We start from the raw sequence: 16,364 nt of genomic DNA, 5'->3' as shown, positions 1-16,364 counted from the left end.
GTTCAGTAGTAACTAGTTACATTTAGTTGGGTAGTTTTTAATTTAGAAAATTTACTTTTAGAAGTATTTTACTACTACTTTATCATTACTAAGTATTGCTACTCTTACTTGAGTAAAATTTCTGGATGAAAAACAAACAGGTTTTAACCAAAAATCCACCAGACAGACACACTCCTACAGTTTTTGATAAAGTTTGATTATTGAAAGAAATTGATTTGTAAACATTTTCTATTGCCTGATATATATTTTTTTATTGTCACTTATATGAATCATTGTCATATTTGTCCTTAAAATAACAAAATTTCCACTTAGCTTTACAATTTGGTCCATCTAATTGTGTCATTTTTAAATATTAAATATTAAATTTGATCAGTTACTCAGTACTTTTGTAGACTTTACACCAAATACTTTTCTACTTCTACTTGAGTAAATTCTTGGACGGCTACTTTTTACTTCAGTAAATATATGTTGAAGTAGTGCTACTTTTCAACAGTTTTTTGGGTACTTTGATGATAGCAGAGGTGACGGTACGGACTCATTTCAGCAGTGTACGGCGCCCCCTTCAGGCGGCTCCAGCGCATCGACTGAATATTCACAGATGTCAACGATTTAAAGCTGCTGCCGATTAAACCGTCAGTTTGATGGAATCCCTGGAGACTCCGGAGAGCCTCTTAGTCCTGATTGGTCCTCCAGACATCTGGATACAGGCGCCCCCTACAGGCAGAAGCTGGAACAACAAAACCAGAGCATCGTTGTTCAATGATTGTTTGCTATGTTTCATATATGCATGAACTCAATAAATATATTGTAAAAAACAAAATAATAAATTTAGTGGTTTTCAGCTGATGTTAAATTCAAAATATTTAAATAGTGTAGTTTCTAAATCTTTTCTTTTTTGATTTTGTACTGCTGTAAGATTAAAATCAGTAGCCATAACAACACTGGTATAGTTAGCTATAGTTTTTCCCCATTAATTACTGTTTTTATTCAAAAATGTTTTCTCAGTTTCACTTTTCGTAAACTTTGGTTCCGACCTGTTCTTTCTTCTGCAGGAGAAGTTTCCCTCCATTGTGTCTCTTCCCAAAGGCATGACCTTTGGCATGCCCTCAGAGGTCATGACCTTGAATCATCCCGAGCTTCCAGGGTAGAAATCCTCTCATCCTGGCAGAAAACCTCCAGTCCCAGAGCCGATCCGCATCTGAACTCGTCTCTGTTTCTGTTTGCAGCTGCTGCTTCTTCATTCACTGGTGCGTGGATGTTTCCACAGGGGGCGCTGTCACTCCCAAGATCCAGCTGCTGTCAAAGATCCCAGAGAAAGGTGAGAACCACAGTTGTCTGAAGTACAGGTGTCATCCTCAGCCCTGAGTTTTGACTGCAGGCTCCTCTATCTGCTAACATCATGGTTCGTTTTGTTTCTGTCCAGTTTCAACTTTAAATTAAAGGCTCAAAATAAATAATCAAAGAGATTAGTTCTTCTTAACGTGAAATTAATCTGTGACTTACAGATAAATTTTACAGAAATGTGGTCAACGTCATAAATAATCTTGCTGATGAAGCTGCTTCCTACTGAAATTCCTAGTTCTTGATTATATTTGCAGTCAGTGTGGGAGGAGGGAAAGTTATTTTTGCGACACCTTAGAACCATGGATCATGTCATTGGCTTTCTTTAAAACATTATTTATTGTATTTTATGCTTTTATTGTCATTTCGCAGCACTTTGACATTTCTCTGAAGTGTGTTTTGTATTTAACCAGTAATTATTTAACGTATAAAAAATGAACTGCAGTTTTGACAGAGGAAGTGCATCAAAACATTTGAACTTGTACTCTGATTTTTATTTAGCTAAGAAAAATCCTTTATGAACCAAAAAAATGGAAGGAGTTTTTAGTTTTATACATTCAGTCTGTTTTATTGGTGCGTTTCTAAAGACAACGCAACAGGAGAGAAACGGTTTTTAGATGCTGATTGTTGTTTGTTTGTGTGCAGCTCTGCAGCTGTTCCCCAGTCAGCCAGCAGGGGGCGGCGCTGCTGAGGCCTTCCAGAGCCTGCTGAGGATTCTGGGACCTGAAGCTGCCATTGAGTCCATCATCAGAGCCGTTAGCCTCTCAGAGAGTGACAAACTCAGCGATTAGCAGCTTCAGAGGTTCTGCTGGACCTCAGCTGATCCTAAACCAGAACTTTATTCCCTATCCTGGACGAGACAAAATGCACAAGAAGCAGACAAACCAGCAGAACTCTTTGGTCCAAATGTACAAAAATAAAATAAATGATTTCAGTAGAAAACATCGGACAGCTATTTGGATACTCAAAAAGTTTCTTTTGCTTTGATTTCCACACCCGAGGTTTTAGAAGTCTGCAGAATCACAGAGCTGATGACCTATGACCCTCAGCGTGTGGTGGGCATCATGGGAAATGGCCATGGTTGCACTTAAATTACAACTAATCCTAATTTTTAGACAAATTTAGATCCTTATTCAAAATGAGTTTAAAAGGTTCCTATAAAAGGAACCAGCAGATTTATACAATGTAACTCCAAGTAAATCAAACTTCTGTGAAATCAAACTGTCCACTTAGGAAGCAACACTGATTGACAACAGGGACCCTCGTCGGGTCAATCAGTGTTGCTTCCAAAGTGGACAGTTTGATTTCACAGAAATTTGATTTACTTGGAGTTATATTGTGTTGTTTAAGTGTTCCCTTATATATATATATATATATATATATATATATATATATATATATATATATATATATATATATATACTCTCAAAAATATTTAAGAAAACAAAAGTCTGATGGGATCTTTCCAACACAATGAAATGCAGGTTAGGCTAATCTAATAACCTACCAACGTTTTTCAGGTCGTCTGAATAAAAATGTGCAAGAACGAAGCGAGGGTAAAAGATGGGTTTAGCGCTGATGGCTGCGGTGACATCAGGAGACCCAGTGATAAAGTGCTGAGCAGCTGGACATGTGGAGGTTAACCTTTCCCTGCGGTAACCAATGACAACATTGGTTACCGCATATATATATATATATATATATATATATATATATATATATATATATATATATAAAATTTTGGTACCCCCAAAAATTTAAAACTACTTTCACTCCTGTGTGTATATATATGTGTGTGTGTGTGTGTGTGTGTGTGTGTGTGTGTGTGTGTGTGTGTGTGTGTGTGTGTGTGTGTGCGTGTGTGTGTTAAATCCTCCACTTATCTAGTTATATAACTAATAGATTTAGAAAAAGTCTCTTTTCATCTGAATATGAGCTCGGTACCATGTTAGCATTAGCATTGTTAGCGTAACAACACTTAGTTGACTGTCACCTAGCAACAAATGGTGAGCAGTTGAAAAAGGTAAGCTGCCTGAAACAAAACTCAGAACTGCGCAGTTAGAGTTGAATGAACAGATGAATTTATGAGAGAGATGTGGAGACAGCAGAGGAGAAGCCACTGAAGCTTTGAGTCCGCAACATTTTAATTTAATAATTGTAACAAGGTAACTCGTTAGCGGTATCGCTACACAGCCGTTAGAAAATAACACATCCGTTCCACAACCGTCTCCTAGCAACGGCGGAGTGATACTGACCCCCTCCCCAACGCGCCAAACTGCAACACAACTAGTAAATAACACACACACAAAACACAAAGCAGTATTAATTTACATCGACTATTTCAACAAAATGGCCTGTGTGCCACAAAAACAGATCATGTTTTTCTTTGCTGAGGAAAATAGGCAGGCGCTCTAACACCACCTATAGTGTGTATCTGTGCATATTCCTAAGTATATTCGTTGAAGTGAAATATTTTCGCAAATAACCAGCAATTTTGCATCAACAAACTCTGTGATCTCCCTGCCATGTTTTGTGTAAAATCAGAAGTACAGCAGGTCACTTATGTTGTTTCTTTTTTCTTGAGCAAAAACCACCAACTTTCAACAGACAGCATCTAACTTTCATCTAACTTACACAAACAGTTCTGGTTTGAAAGAATGTGGCACCAGGTTTCAGGATTAGAAACATGTAAACTCAGGTTTTCAAAAAAGCTTCAGCTGGTTTTGAAATATAATTCTAAAAATTATTTTTTACGTTCTCAACACCTGAAAGGTGCTGAGAACCTGGAGCTCCAACTGCTGCCTTTATTCTGCATCCATCAGCAACAGCTGAAATAAAACTATCGACCAGTAATGTACAGGTTTATCCTGATAGACTGAAATCATAAAGATTAACAATACAAACACATAACTCGTATATATTGTTCACATATATGTATATTTGAGTTTATTGGACTCTACATGTCAGATATTGTGGTTTTACATCTGAAAACTCCGCAGCTGTAACAGAAAATCAGCTAAAATCTCCTGGAAGGAGAACAGTCTCTCTACATGTTCATGGATCTGCAGGAGCTCTGCATGGCCCACCGCGTGTTTTCATGTTCACCGAGGCTTTTATTTCCTCCACAGCATGAAAGAGATCAGAACAAACACCAGCTCATGTAGAAAACAGAGTTTAGATTAATATGAAGTTTATAAAACTGGTTCTAGTTTCTGCAGTTAAAGTTGTGGATAAAAAAGTGTTTATTAAGTTTAATGAGGAATAGGTTTTGGATTTGTCGTTTCAAAATATGTTCACGAGAAAAGCAATGATTACTTAGCTTATTATGAAATGTTTAATAAAATCCAACAGTTTATAAATTAGAAAGTCCACAACTTTGGTCCTGATTCTGATGGAAATGGAGGAAATCCTGCGTTTATTTTCAGAACAGGAACAAAAACAGTTTCTAAAGGGTTTGTTATAAGGAGGGAAACTTTCTGAGTGAATCTCTAACAGATATTTCTCATCAATCTCATTTATTTAAAAAATCATGTTTTCTCTAATTGGATCTTGATTCAGCCAGCAGGAAGAGGTTTTAATTGGACTTTCAAAATAAAAATTTTGTATTAAGATTTTTTGTTTTTAAGAAACTGTCTAGTTTTTTCCAGCATGTTTTCCACAGAAATCAGCAGCAAACAGCAGCAGTAGTGGAAACAATATTTGAGGCCTGAGTGAAGAGATTTTTAGGAAAACGGAAACAAAAATCTACATTTGGTTCTATAAAAAATCAGATTAGCTTCTGAGATATAAGGAAAAACTTGAAGACAAGTATGACCTGATGCATCAAATCCCTTTTTAATATCTGAAGGCTGAATAATTCTGTGGAGCAGCTGACGTTGCAGTACTTCCTGTCTCCATGCAGGATCTGTTGTCCTTCAAAAGTCTGAGTCGTCTGGCGGACTAGAGAGGGACTTCAGGCGGGTTGTTCCTCCTGACCCGAGCCTTCCGGTTCTCATGTTTCAGCTTCAGACGTTTCTCCTGCTTGCGTTTCTCCCGGTACCACAGTTTCTCGCAGTACTCGTCCACGCTCTGTCTGTTGCTCCCCACCATCTGCAGGTCTTTGTAGCTCCTCAGAGGAGGCGGCCATGAGTTCCTGTGTGGCGGCAGAGGAGCGGTCTCAGACTGACCCAGAAACCCGGCGGCTCCTCCTCCGGCCGGGCCGGTCCTCAGCAGGATCAGGAGGTCCGGCGGGTTGGGACTCAGGTTCTGTAGGTAGCGGGCCAGATGCAGGCTGCGGTTGGGGATGATGTGCACTCGGTACCGGCCCAGGACCTGGCTGTAGGAGTGGTCCTGACTGGTGCAGGTGTACAGGCCGGCGTCAGTCAGCTCCAGGCGTTGAGCCAGCAACCCTCGTTTCGTGCTCAGGAAGCGGTCGTCATCACTGAGAGGGAGCTGAGAGGACCAGACCAGAGGAAGATGTCAGAGTCCAGCTCATTCCACCTTCATGATGTTTATTACAAACTGTAGGTGAGCTGGACAGGCGTCTCTCAAAGAGGACAGAAGTGTTGAAGGACTGACTACAGGAGGCTGGCAAAACTATCTGATTCAATATGCACTGGCGGGAGGGAACCCTGATGCCATGGGGACAATATACCAAGGACTCATGATGCGTTCACACCAGACATGCTATGCGTCCGACGCTTCAAGTTCAACATGTCTGCACTTTGAATGCAGAAGCTAGACATTTTGCTCTACACCTAACGTTTTGCACATTCAAAGTCTACGTGGAGGCGCGTTGAGGGCGCGCTGTAATAAGACGCCATATCGTCAGTGGCAACTTGCTCTTGGTTCACCATATTCCAAATGATTAAATTACCTGTCAGTGCAGACTCATCATGAATTTTATTTTGAATATTTTAAAACAGCTTTTATTGAATTTCTAAACCACTAAACTACAATCCTTCATTTTAAAGAAAGCTTTGGATCATAACGGCAACATCATTTGATGTTTGAGGAAATCATCTGCAGAAAAAGAGGCTCATCAAACCTGAGCTAATGTGTTGGAGGAGTCGTGGTGGAAGCAGGTAAACGTGTGTCAAAGGTCAGACCTGAGGTGTTGAACTACACACCTGACTGACAGCGTTCTGCTGGCTCTCGGAACGCTGCACCGTCCAGCGGAGCTCGGCCTGCAGCGACCGAGGAACGCACTCCAGGAACGTGGAGTTTCCCTCGACCCCATACACCACCTTCACCTCCACCGAGTCGGAGTCTGACAGGAAAACAGCAAATAAGACGTAGAACATGAACTGTGTTCATCTGAACACATTACCGGAAACCCTATAGGAGTTTTAGATGGAAGAAAATATATATTTTTCACTTACAAAACACTAACAAACAAAAACAGTTGAAATAACTGCAAAAGCAGAAACAAACTGATGCATCAGAAAAAGCTGATATACTGACTGAAGTCAAGTTCTCATGATTTACCATCCTGCAACTTTTAATAGACCAGGGGAAACATCTGGGCAACCTGGCCTTCAACATCTGGAGCAACATGAAGGACATGGGGACCTACACTCCTCTGGTTCTGGACCCAAACACGGCTGGTTCAGAACTGTCAAAGACCTGACCAGTTTGACTACTAAAGCAGCTTCCTAATAATCCAGACAGATTTGATTACGTTTGTTCTGTCCTGAGCTTTGAGGGTTTTAACTCAGGGAACCACAGCTGGGATGTTGATGTTGGAGTCAGTGAAATCTGGGAACTTGGTGTGTTAGGAGAGACGGGTCCAGAGGAAGTCTGGATAGCTGGCTGTATGGTCCTGTAAGGATGAATACTCAGCTCCTCCCACAAGTAAGATCAATTTAAGATCTTAACGATGAAGATCCCAGTGATCAAACAGCAGCTCTGATGTTCTCAGCATAAAGAACAAAAAGTCCAAATGAAAAAGACAGGTTTATTGTCTTTTAGTCAATAAACTGGAGATGATCTGATCTGATCATCTGGTTGTTTCCAGATCAGCTTCATAATCTGTCCAGATGTTACAAACTAAATGTGATGTGGAGTTTTAACTGGAGATCTTTACCTTCCTCAGTGACGGGACACTGACTCCTGGGGTCTCCATACTTCACATCCTGTCTGCGAGCTCGCCTGACACACAAACACAGATCAGAATATGAGACGAGGTTCTAAAAGTCATCATCTAAAGCACAGGTGTCAAACTCCAGTCCTGGAGGGCCACTGCCCTGCAACTTTTAGATGTGCCTCTGCTGCACCACACCTGAATAGAATAATTAGGTCATTAGCAAGGCTCTGGAGAACATATCTACACAAGAAGGAGGTAATAAAGCCATTTCATTCCAGTTTTTTGTAGCTGTGGCACATCTAAAAACTGCAGGACAGCGGCCCTTGAGGACTGGAGTTTGACACCCCTGATCTAAAGGGTCTGATTAAATCACAAGTGGACTTGAGGAACAGTGTGGGGAACAATTTTGATGGTTGGTTTGTGAAGCTGGATATTTTCTATAAAAAATGTAAACAAAAGTTGAAAAGAGGGAAACGCTACTGGTGCCAACCCTTGTTGCATAAATGAGCAAAAAAAGCTTTATGTTTTTGAATAAAGTTTAGTAGAACTTTTTTTTCTCTCTTTTATCATTTAAACATTGTGTGGCTGCACTGGATCTGCATTAGGTTGGCCTTCTTCATTTGACAAGTTTCTTTTTTTTTTTTACTTTTATTTAATATCAAAGTAGAAAATGTACGATGTGTTACATGATAATAATAGGAAAATAAAATCATGGAACAAACAAAGACAAGAAAACAGGGTATTGAGTTGCAGAGAAGAATGAGTATTATTAATGTGAAATGAAAATATTCGTCTCTTAACTCACTTATTGTCCTGAACAATTCTACTCAGGGCATTTTGAGTTATTAATATATTGTCAAAAGTGTGGTTTAAGCTTTCCAATCATGGCAAACACACAGACATCAATAAAATAAGTTGTTCTTTACTACCAAGTGTTGTGTGCATTAGTAACATTTAGACCCATTTGTACAATTAAAGAAAAACAGTTGATTTACTTTACACAACAATCCTTCTGCACCATTAAATATAAAAAATATACATCCATTTATTTATTTATCGTATTTAATTAACTTAATCACTTTTAATTACATAAAAATTAATGTTCAAAAGTCGTGAACGACATCAATTCTCTCAGCAGGTATAACTTGACTTCCTGGAGTTGTTTTCTTTCCACCAGTATCTTCAGCTTTTCTTCTAAGTGACCCTGTTTTAAGCCACTTATTTATTATTATTTTTAACCTAAATTTGGTAAGCTTGCCGTGGCACTTCAAGCTCAAATCAAGGAAAGTAACTTGTTCACACGCAGTATCTTGTAGACCACTAGGGGGCGCCTGTGGACCAGCAGTTTGAAAGTTAGACTGATCTAACGCTAGGTTAGTAAGGAGAAGACTGCCATCTAGTGTTTGTAAATAGAAATTGCAGGTTTAAAATAGGGGACAGCTGGAAACCTCAGTCCTCCCTGACTGAGCGTCTCTACCTCCTGCTGGTGGGGAAGTATCTGGAGCAGGTCTGCCCGTCCCAGGAGCAGTACGGGTCTCTGGCCAGGCAGCACTCGGCGCAGTCGGACCCGTAGAGCTCACACCTCTGCAGCCCCAACTGGACCAAACCGAGCTCACTGCACACGTACAGCTGCTCCTGAGAGAAGAAAGCACACGAGCGCCGGTTCGTTACGCTGCTGAGGGTTTAATTCTCCACATCTGTGTTCAGCTTTCTCTCACTTCATCATCCTGATTACTGACCTGAACCCCTCGCTTCCTCTTTCTCTGTTCTTCTTCCAAAATCTGGGATGTTTCGTCTTTTCTAGCTGAATTAGCCGACAACTAAATGTGCTTCTCTCACGTTAAATTGTATGTTTGATTCAAATAGAAGCATTTTCTCTGATACTAAAACCCAAATGCAAGAGAAAAAAAAATTGAAACCCATTTAACTTTAATTTTTTTTAGCTTCCTCCAGAAAAAAAACAAAACAAACTTTTTTCAGTCTCAGTGGTTTAAGTGGAAGAACCTCAAGCTCAACTTTTTCTGACTTTCTCAGCAAGTCTCAGCTTGGTTCATTAACGTTCATTTAAAATGGTTTGCAGGTCAAAAATAATGAGAACGTGACACCCACCCGTTTCGTCGACAGCTCCATGCTCAGGATAGGAGTGGGAATCTGTGGGGTGAAAATGTCTGATCACTTATAAAAAAATTTTAAATACTAACATGCTTGACTTGATAGCAATAAGAACGTGATGCTAAAACGCAACAGCAGTTTCAAGTTAAATCATTCCAGCTTTCCTTCAGTTTAAACTGAAACGTGAAACTACATGAAAACCTGAACTACTAATGCCCCTTTTCCACCGGCTCGGCTCGGCCGTCCCGGCTCGGCTCAGCACGGCTCTGTAAAAAATGCATTGCATTTCCACCGGCCACATTTGGTCTGTAGAGAGGAACGCCTCCTTGCGTTTAGGGGGAGCGAAAGGGGCGCTGCAAGCCACGCCTCCAGACTTTTGCGTCCTTGGAAATAACGGAAGGAGACAACGTTGGTCCCGTGTTGTTGCTGTCCGTGTTTATTTCCGTGTATTTTTCACTCTTCACCTCACTCTTCTGACCACGCCCTGAGCCAATCAGTGAACAGCAGCCAAGATTGCGTCACCTACAAAACCAGGGCCGGCCCGGCTGGCCCTGCTCTGAAGCAGGACCCTAAAAAGCAGCGCCAGCCCCGTTGAAAAGGCCGGTGGAAACGCAAGGAAAGCGAGCCGAGTCGAGCCGAGCGGGTGGAAAAGGGACATAACAGTTGAATTATGTCTGGTGTCCCACAGGGATGCGAGTTGAGACCACTTCTGTTCATTACTAACGTGATTAGTTTTGGCTAAGGAATTATGACTTTAATTTTTATTGTTGAACTAATTACATCAAAACTATTGAAGGACATCAATGACTCCAACAAAAAATTTACACACCAAGAAGGAAAAGTCCAATTTGAACCTAATTTGCTTAATAATTCAGTATTTTGGGGGACGAATTATCTTTATTCTTGTATCAGTTGCTTCAACATCATGAATTTGAAAGGAATCCTTCAAACTATGACTGAGGACAAACCTGCAGGAATAAAGGTCGACCCGTTGGTTTGACATGGTCCCGCCTGAGTTTGTTTGAGTTTCTTTAACAGCAGCCATCTTTCAGGCGGGCGGCGGTCGAGGAATGCAACATAAAATACGACGACTGACTGCAGGGTCAAGAAAGCTACAGAGATTAGAAATCAAATGAGTCCCTTTCTTCTTCTTCAGAGGCCTAAAGTTTCCACACAGCTCCATTTTTCTGGGTCACTGACTTGTTTCAGTGTTTGACAAAAGGAGCCGGCGACCTTTGACCTCTCTGGGGCGAGTGAAGGACGCAGGGCGGGGGGTACTGGAGGTATTTTAACAGTGATCTGGCTGTTATCTGACTCAGCAGAAAACCAGAGAAAACCAGTAGTAACTGGTTACATTTACTTGAATAACATTTGGGAGAAAAAAGCAAAATCAGGATTATTTTTATTATCCTTCAGTGATTTTATTATGAAGTATCTCTACTCTCAGTTAAGTTCTGGATTCTCTGCCCACTGTGAGTAACTTCACTGAAAGAAAAACAAATATTGTTCTAACCAAATAAATTCACCATTTTAGAAATTTATTTCTTATTTTTTAACTATGTTATTTATTTGAACTATTGTCATTTTGTCCTTAAAATACCAAAACTATCCACATAGCTTTATAATTTGGTCCATCTGATGATGTAACTTTTAACCTTTTCACCAAATACCTTTTAACTCTTAGCTGAATAATTTCTTGGCGGCTTTTTATGTTAAAGTACTGCTGCTCATACTTGAGTAAATTTTTTGCCTATTTTACCCACGTCTGCAGAAAACTGAAGAACCAGCAGCAGTTTAGACAACTGGACCAGGAAATCAGTTTGTTCTTTGATAATCATCGTCCTTCCACCTAGCTTTGCTCCATCCTTTAAAAAAATTTTCGTCTTCCCTAACTAACATTTCTCACACAGATGAGTTTGGGAAATGTGTGCCCTTCCATCTGGTTTAATAAAGAATGATGTTTTTCTGGACTAAAATGTCCCTTTGGGAGCCTGAAGAGAGTCTCATGTGGGAGATCACACGACGCATGGTTGGCACAGGAGCACAAGGAGAAACTGGAACAAAAAGTCCAGTCCAGCTGTGGCGGTCTGCAGAGCAGTTACCTAAAAGGCTGAGCCTCTCTGTGGTTCTGAATAGTCTCACCTGGAACACGGTAAGTTCCTCCAGAATGACCTCCTCTGTCTCCCAGTTGTCTTTGATGACCGACACAGCCTTCACCACCTTCCCATCGTCTGGAAAACATCACAGCAAGAAGAACCCAGATGGTGAAAAGCTCTTGTCAAATAATACACACACATTGGGTCGTAGCAAACTGTCACTGCTTTGACATCCTGCAGAGGCTTTGATTTTATAACAGGTTTTATTTATTTTATTCCATCGCTTTAAGAAATCAAAGCCAAATGTAAAAATGAAAGAAGCTTTTCATATTGTGCTACTTGCCCTTCAGCTCCACAAATATTTAAACTAAAGTACATTAAAGAGGCAGCATTATGTTTATTCCAGCCACATAGTAATATTTTATAGCACAGTCAAGTAACTGTTACATTGAGTTGTTTTATGTCAAATATCTCTTAAAGGACATTTTACTTCCTGATTTAGAGGCTGGAAATTGGGCCTCTGTCTCTTTAAAAACAGAGGCCCAGGAAGTCATCACAACATGGCTCCTCTATTAACCCTTTAACAACGGTTTTACCAGAGGTGCATTGAGAAGTGGCTCCTATAATGAGCTCAGCAGCTCCACCAGGTGTTTGCTAACTGCTGCTGGCTAGTCTGAAGGAGTTGAGTGGGGAAGCTGAGGAAGGGCTGCTCTGTGAGGTGGGGTCTCTGAAGCTGCAGCTCAGAGGAGGAGCTGCGCCTCGAAGGCGGAGCTAGGTCCACCCAGGCGTTCTGCACAGCTAAATGGTTGAAGGAATAACATTATAACATGATGTAAAGCTAAAACAGTTGCTATTATGTGATGCTGTCCCTTTAATGTTAAATGTCTCATGTGGGTAGATCTTGGGTGAGCACTGATTTCTTTATATGGAGACAATTCTGACTAAATATAAAGACTTCTATTTAATACATTTCACTTCGTACTTTGAGGGCTGATGAACAAAGAAACAAGGGAACACAGATGAAGTTGTAACTCCTGTGCAGCAAGAGCATCTATGGACAACCTCAACGATCATGAATCTGTCAGAAAACTAATAATAAAGAAAGTCATAAAACCACCTGTGTGGGGAGCTGAGAGGTCAGGTTAGCACGTCTCGTCCTGACAGGAGCTTTACTCTCCACGGGTTTCAGGATTATATCAACAAGATATTTCGTTATGAAATATTCCCCCCATCAGATTCCTGGATTCCTCCCACAGCCCAGAGACATGCTGGGCCTAAACTGGAGTGGTAGCACTGGGGAGCCGTTGACCTCTCTGCTATCACTCCCCCAGCTGGGACGAGCTGCTGCCTCTGACGGAGAAACCAAATCCCCTCCTGGGAGCTTCAGAACCAGATGCCTGGTGCCTTCTTAAAACACCAGGCTGGATGGATAAAAACTCACACATCCATCCATTTCTATCATCCATCCATCTGTCTGTCTGTCCATCATCCACTGCTAAATTTGGGGTCATGTCATAGAGACCCAGACATCCTAACCAGACGCCTGAGCCACCTCAACCGTCTCCCACCTGGAGGACCAATCTTCTGCCTCTAAGGGACAACCCACACACCCTGGAGAGGGACCTGACAGGGCCACTCTATTGACCCTTTTCACGTGACGCCACGCTCTTCAAAACTCTGCCCGCTTCACCATGACGGACGTCAAAACAACCAATGCGCTACAGTAAAGCAGTAAAGCCTGTCAAAAAGCAGACATGTGGTAGCCTGATTGACTCTATTCAGTAGATTTCACTTTAAAAACGGTCAGTGAGCTGCGCGGTCGGCTGCACAAACAGACTAGGAAGAAAACCAAACTTGTCCTTTCATTGCGAAATGAGGAAAGACACGGCAGCGATGGATAGCAACATAATGACAGGCAGCCCTTGGATTAACCGCGGATTAGCAGCGAACTCTTTTAACTAGGTAAGAAGATTAAGGATCAAATACTTTATAATTAGTATAATTAGAAAGATATGGAATATAGCATTATGGGGAAGGTACATGTCCAACCATTAGACGTGTGCCACTGTCTCCATGTCCAGATGATAGACTGATCAAAGCTCTGGGAGATATTCAGCGCTTTAAACTGAACCAGAACCCCCTCCCCAACCTGTTGCTGTTTGAGTCCAACACATTAGTCACCATCAGAGCTCCAGAAGAAGATCTAGCAAATCCATGAGACATGAACACAAGTGCAGGACATTTTTCTGGTTATGCTATGAACCAGAGGGCAGGTTTTATTCAGGCTGTTAATGTGCAGTTCAGGGGCTGGGGTGAAAGGTCAAGGAGAGGAATCCACTTAGAGGAGATATATGGAGCAGCTCTGGGCCCTCTCCCCTTCGGCCTGTCACCAGCCACTAAATGACCTCTCATTCATCACAGAACCAGAACCGTTTTATCTGACAGCAGGTTTCTGCAGCTGGAGCAGCAAAGACTACAGATGTTCAAAACGGACCCAGTGAACCTTCACTGACAACAAGCTGAACCTCAACGTGATGCACTGAGTTTCATCGCTATCAAGAGTCTAAGATCCCTCCTCACCTGTCCCCAGGTGTAAGACGTCGTACGGTCCGTCCTCAGCCTCCACTCTGTCCACAACGACCCTCTTCAGCAGGTTTGGTGAGTTGACCCGGGTCAGGACGGGTCGGCCGCCCAGAGGCAGGACGGGGTCCCACATCAGCTGGTGCTGCCGCATGAAGCTCACCACCTCATCTGGGAAGTCCTTGGTGGACTTGTGCAGCGCGTCGTACGTCTCACTGGGACACTGAGAGGACAGACGACAACGTCAGGAAAACGGCAGGACGGGTCCACTTCCAGGAGCGAACAGGTCCGACTAAAACGAGACTTTAAAGGGGCAGCATTATCCGTTTTGTAGCACATCAAATAACTATGTTACCTTCAGTTGTTCTTGTAAGTCAAATATGACTTAAAATAAATGTGACTTCCTGATTTAATGTCTTGAATTTGAGCCTCTGTCGCTTTAAGCAGCCGAGAGGAGGAGCTGGGTCTTGAAGGCGGGGCTAGGTCCAACCAGGTGTTGGCACAGTTGAATTGTTGCCATGGAGATTAAAGGATTTCTCAAACATGCATGAAAGAATCAAGGCAACGTTTCCGGTATGTTACATTGTAGCATCATGTAAATCTTAAAGAAGTTAATTTTCATTGATACTGCCCCTTTAAGTTGTTTTTGCATGAAAAATCTGCTAAATAAAATAAGTTTTACTGATGTGTCTGTTAAAAATACAGTTCAAAGAACCTTCTCAAACTTTCTCTTTGTTTCTTTGTTTAAGAAAATCTAATAACTACACATAAAACCAAAGCAGTGACCAGATGTTGGTTAAATAAAATATGCTTCGCTTTGCTGTGACTCATGTTTCCTTCCTCCTTCATCGAAATGGAAATTATCAAACTCATTTTAATTAACCATGCAATTAATTGATTTATTGCTTATTACGACAGGCCTACCAATAAAGTACGGTTTGTGTTTAAGCTGTGAACTTTTTATCTAATCTTAGAATTTAAACCCAAATCATCAAACAATACTCTAGAAAAAAGCAGTGAAGGTCAATTCATCTGGTCTCAACATGCTGATTTGTGCATAAAAAATCAGAATTCCTCTCAGTGAGGAAACATGAAGAGGATGGAGAGATGAGAAACTAAGAGAAGGAGAGATGAATTTGTTGAAGGTGTAAAGCAGGTTGGAGCTAACGAGGGAAGACGAGCCCCCAGTAGAGAAGTGAGAAATGTGGAAGCCATTATTGTCTCTGCGGTGAGTCTCAGCTTCATCCTGCCTGATTCGCTGCTCTCATCGCCGACACGCTTCGCCTCTGCTGCACTCAACCGCGTGATTAAACACCGCGCAGAGCGGCCATGACACCCGGCGCGCACAAGGCGACCTCTGACCTCACGGCGGCTGAAATGTCCCAGAGGAGCCGGAGTTGGACCAGCAGAGCTTTCTGAGGTTGGACTCTGATCCCACAGGAAATTCCTAATTTTTCACAAAAACACAAATGCCATCCAGCTTCCAATATATGTAGGATAAGTGATGGAGTGTGAGGCTGAATGTGGCAGCTTAACTCAAGAAAAAGGAAAACATGCTGGCGGTTACATGCTGACCCTCACCGGGGCAACTACCCCAACCACAGAGCAATCATATTTATATTCAAATATATGCACGGCAAAAAAATCCCTTTTCAAAAACAGGGAAAAAAGTACAAAAACAGGGTATATACTATAATAGAAACTCATAAGTATGTTTATGAGTTTATATTCTTCTTTTATGAATGTTCCTGCATCACTTCAGAGATTTCATACATCAGAATATTTATTTTTTAATATTTGGTTGATCAGAAAACTGCCAGGTTCCCATGTACTTGCTGTACTTGCTGCTAAATGTGCAAATGGTGGAGAAACAACTTACTGGTACAGAAAAACTGTTTGTTCATCCTCATTGGCGGCTAATTATACTGAGCACAAGTTAACGTTTGCTAACTCTCTGCTGCACTGCAGCACTAAGACCCGCCTCCTGGCTCTGATTGGTTGTTTCTAGACGTAGGCGCTAGATTTTGTTCACAGATTATCTGTATCATATGATATAGTGACAGTTCAAAGTTACATCTGCAGCTTTAAAAGTGCTTATAAATGAAGTTGGCTTCGGTTTTTATTTTTTGCAGCTTCAGTCTTTTCATGTAATCCCACAGTATCTGTCCCGT

The 16,364-nt window shown here is 41.5% G+C and overlaps 2 protein-coding genes across 4 annotated transcripts in view; one reads left to right on the top strand and one right to left on the bottom strand.

Annotated features, from left to right (window-relative positions):
* Positions 1-2,285, top strand: part of cenpp (centromere protein P) — an 85,824-nt gene extending 83,539 nt beyond the window's left edge. For both annotated transcript variants that reach the window (XM_017304707.2, XM_081606840.1), the window contains 3 exons: positions 1,053-1,144; positions 1,227-1,318; positions 1,987-2,285. In XM_017304707.2, coding sequence (XP_017160196.1) covers positions 1,053-1,144; positions 1,227-1,318; positions 1,987-2,132 — 330 coding nt within the window. In that variant the 3' untranslated portion in view covers positions 2,133-2,285. The remainder of the gene's footprint in view (positions 1-1,052; positions 1,145-1,226; positions 1,319-1,986) is intronic.
* Positions 2,286-4,259: 1,974 nt separating this feature from the next.
* The window catches only part of LOC103464644 (semaphorin-3D), a 43,270-nt gene continuing 31,165 nt past the window's right edge, over positions 4,260-16,364 (bottom strand). For both annotated transcript variants that reach the window (XM_008408876.3, XM_008408877.3), the window contains exons 12-18: positions 14,194-14,416; positions 11,660-11,748; positions 9,515-9,556; positions 8,883-9,040; positions 7,406-7,470; positions 6,450-6,589; positions 4,260-5,772 (exon numbers count right to left, since the gene is read on the bottom strand). In XM_008408876.3, the coding sequence (XP_008407098.1) occupies positions 5,281-5,772; positions 6,450-6,589; positions 7,406-7,470; positions 8,883-9,040; positions 9,515-9,556; positions 11,660-11,748; positions 14,194-14,416 (1,209 nt within the window). In that variant the 3' untranslated portion in view covers positions 4,260-5,280. The remainder of the gene's footprint in view (positions 5,773-6,449; positions 6,590-7,405; positions 7,471-8,882; positions 9,041-9,514; positions 9,557-11,659; positions 11,749-14,193; positions 14,417-16,364) is intronic.

This window comes from Poecilia reticulata, chromosome 5, assembly GCF_904066995.2.
Source record: "Poecilia reticulata chromosome 5, P_reticulata-male-v2, whole genome shotgun sequence".
Lineage (NCBI taxonomy): Eukaryota > Metazoa > Chordata > Actinopteri > Cyprinodontiformes > Poeciliidae > Poecilia > Poecilia reticulata.
This window is presented reverse-complemented; position numbering and strand designations above follow the sequence as displayed.